Source organism: Triticum aestivum, chromosome 3A (assembly GCF_018294505.1).
Source record: "Triticum aestivum cultivar Chinese Spring chromosome 3A, IWGSC CS RefSeq v2.1, whole genome shotgun sequence".
Taxonomy (NCBI): domain Eukaryota; kingdom Viridiplantae; phylum Streptophyta; class Magnoliopsida; order Poales; family Poaceae; genus Triticum; species Triticum aestivum.
Genome location: NC_057800.1, coordinates 686,299,285 through 686,301,900, shown reverse-complemented (window position 1 = coordinate 686,301,900; position 2,616 = coordinate 686,299,285). Strand labels below are relative to the sequence as shown.

The 2,616-nt window shown below is 47.5% G+C and overlaps 1 protein-coding gene across 1 annotated transcript; it reads right to left on the bottom strand.

Annotated features, from left to right (window-relative positions):
- Positions 1-505: 505 nt before the first annotated feature.
- On the bottom strand, positions 506-1,944 carry LOC123059088 (2'-deoxymugineic-acid 2'-dioxygenase). The gene is made up of 4 exons (XM_044481731.1): positions 1,706-1,944; positions 1,359-1,615; positions 956-1,277; positions 506-878 (listed from the first exon to the last, which is right to left on the bottom strand). Exons 1-4 carry the CDS (start codon positions 1,910-1,912, stop codon positions 612-614), a joined length of 1,053 nt encoding a protein of 350 aa, XP_044337666.1. The 5' UTR covers positions 1,913-1,944; the 3' UTR covers positions 506-611.
- Between the last annotated feature and the right edge of the window lie 672 nt (positions 1,945-2,616).

Genomic DNA, 2,616 nt, shown 5'->3' with positions numbered 1-2,616 from the left:
GTTGATGCTCAAAGAGCTGTATCTAGATGTTATTTGTTTTTGTTTCCTTATGCTAAAAGTGTCCGGAAATCTGGAATGCATGCCTTAATCACCCTCCTTTTGTGCACAAGGAGTTGCTATTATAAACTTGGTCAATGATTGCTACTCCCTCCGTTTCAATCTACAAGTTCTGCATGTATATCTAGGTTGCCAATCTTATCACTTTAATATAAACTATATAACACAAACATTTATATCATTTGAAAATAGAACATCTGAAGTTTATATTGGCAGTATATTTTTGTAATATATGACTTGCATTAGGTTGGTCAAATTGACGACCTAAGGGTACGCGCATGCCCCGTAAACTGAGAGAGATGGAGTAAGTTTGACTTTTGAAAGGTGTACTGTATGCAGTACATTAGGAAGCCGATGGAGTAGCAATCACTCTGTTGCTTATTACAGTGCAAAATATAACAACAGATAATTGAAAATTAAAACAACTGAGTGCACATGTCAATCGGCATGCATGATTTAACAATCATTTATTGTTGGGAGTAGTAAACTACGATCGACAAACTGAACTTAAGAAAGCGATGGTCGACAGTGTGTGTTTGTGTACTTGTCGCTAGCTATAGCAACTTGGTGTGATGGATCCTGAACAAGGCAAGCAGGGCCTCCCTATTTCCCGCAGTGGCCTCATACGCCTCGATGAGCTCGCTCCCCGTGAAGTCCCTGTACTTAGGACGATGGTTGGTCTCTCCATTCACCATCATCGGCGCCGGACGAATCCTGCAGCCCATATTTGGCCTGATAAGCGTTGCCACCGACATCCTCGCCTTGGCCGAGTTCGTCACCACCCGGTGCTCCACGCTTGTAAGCACCCCGTTGGTCACCATCTACACAAGAACAAATAGAATTAGCTATCATGTGCTCTCTTCTTCCATAGGGTAGATGCGATGTGATGCGACCTCACCTCCAGCTGAAGCCCAAAGTTGACAACAAACGCGTTGCGCATGGGTTGGACACCGATCCAGCGTCCCTTGTGCTTCACCTGTAAACCAGTGACGTCGCCCTGTGACAGGACGGTGAGGATGTAGCGGTCGGAATGCGGCCGGATGCCCAGCGTGAGGCTCGGGTCGGGGCATCGCGGGTAGTAGTTCACGTTCATCATCGTCTCCCCGCCGGTGAGGTCGCCCTCGAAGAATTGACTATCCAAGCCGAGCCCCTCCGCGATGAGTCGCAGGAGCCTTTGTGCCAGCTCTTGCACTGCCACGGCGTACTTTGCAAGACGCTCCCTGCGTGGGGTTGCAACCCATGAATACAATGCCGCTATAGCTAGGTGAGAGTATAAGGGATCAACACGAATGTACTCTTACCGAAATGTTTCTGGCTGTGATGGCCAATGGTCCATCAGCTTGTCGACCGGGTAGCACCGGAGCTTGAGACAGTCGCGCCAGTAGCGGATGTCGTTGGTGTCAGTGTGGGACGTGACGGAGCCGGAGAAGACCCGGTAATGCTTGTTGTGCTCGTTGGAGTAGTGCTTGAGTTTTGCCTCGGCCGGCATCCTGAAGAACTCTGCCGCCGCTTCACGGAAGCCCTGGATCACGTCTTCCCCCACACCGTGGTTCACTGCCTGCAACGCCATGCATGCAATGTAAGAACTGATCAGGATTCAGGAGCGCAGATTACATGCATGGCAGTGAAACGAAGCAAGGCAACGTGCCTGGAAGAAGCCATACTCCTTGCCGGCCTCCATGATCTCGCCAATGACCTGTCGGCGGCCATCTCCAAGAGCTCCTTGGAGGTCGATGACGGGGAGAGCGACCGAGAGGTCGCCTTGTAGCTCGTGGTTGCAAGGGCGTCTCTCCGGCGGCAAGACGTACTTGTCCGGCAGGGACTTTGGCGACGGGAAGTCGCAGATGAGCTTCATTGTCTCGCTTTTCTTCTTGGCTTCGACTTCTGTACCGTATACTACTTTTCTGTCTGTATTGCACCACTCTATCACATGCACTTATACTAGTTTGAGAAGGCCTACCTACCGCAGGCATTTTTTTCTTTCCTTTTTGATTGAGAAGGCACTAGACTAGAGAAGGGGCCTTGTTCCTCTGCATCTCTTCTTCGACATGCCACGGAGAAAGAGGAAGAAATAAATAGTTATACATTTGGGTAATGTTATTCAATGAAAGTTCAGTGGGACAGGATGGCAAAATGAGCATTTTTCAGGGCAATTATATTGTGCAGTGCATGACAATTTCTCGAAGCGAACATGGCAATTTTTACAGCAAGTCCTTATTTTTGTCGGAAATTGCATGTGTTTCTAGCCACCGTCCCATATTGTGAAAGAGTAAGCGTGGATGTGTATCTGAATACGAGAAACCTGCAACCACACTTTATTTTGATACAATTGCACTTATGTTTTTGCGGTTATTTTCTTAATTGTGTGATTGAATTTTATCGACGGGGCACAAATAGTGATTGAAACTTCAAAAAGTTTCACTCAATCTTAGTTCAAAACCACGACTTGGATCAGAGGGAGTAGCTATTGTGGTATAGATGTTCAGCTAACACTGTACTTACTCCCTCCGTCTAGGTATATAAGTCATCTTAGGTTGTGCAACACGACTAAGACAAAGG

Excerpts from the sequence above, each read along its gene's own strand:
- LOC123059088 (XM_044481731.1), bottom strand. The coding sequence starts at position 1,912 with ATGAAGCTCATCTGCGACTTCCCGTCGCCAAAGTCCCTGCCGGACAAG. Across the intron at positions 1,278-1,358 it reads TCACAGCCAGAAACATTTCG|GGAGCGTCTTGCAAAGTACG; the intron begins GTAAGAGTACAT and ends AACCCCACGCAG. Across the intron at positions 879-955 it reads ACTTTGGGCTTCAGCTGGAG|ATGGTGACCAACGGGGTGCT; the intron begins GTGAGGTCGCAT and ends GTTCTTGTGTAG.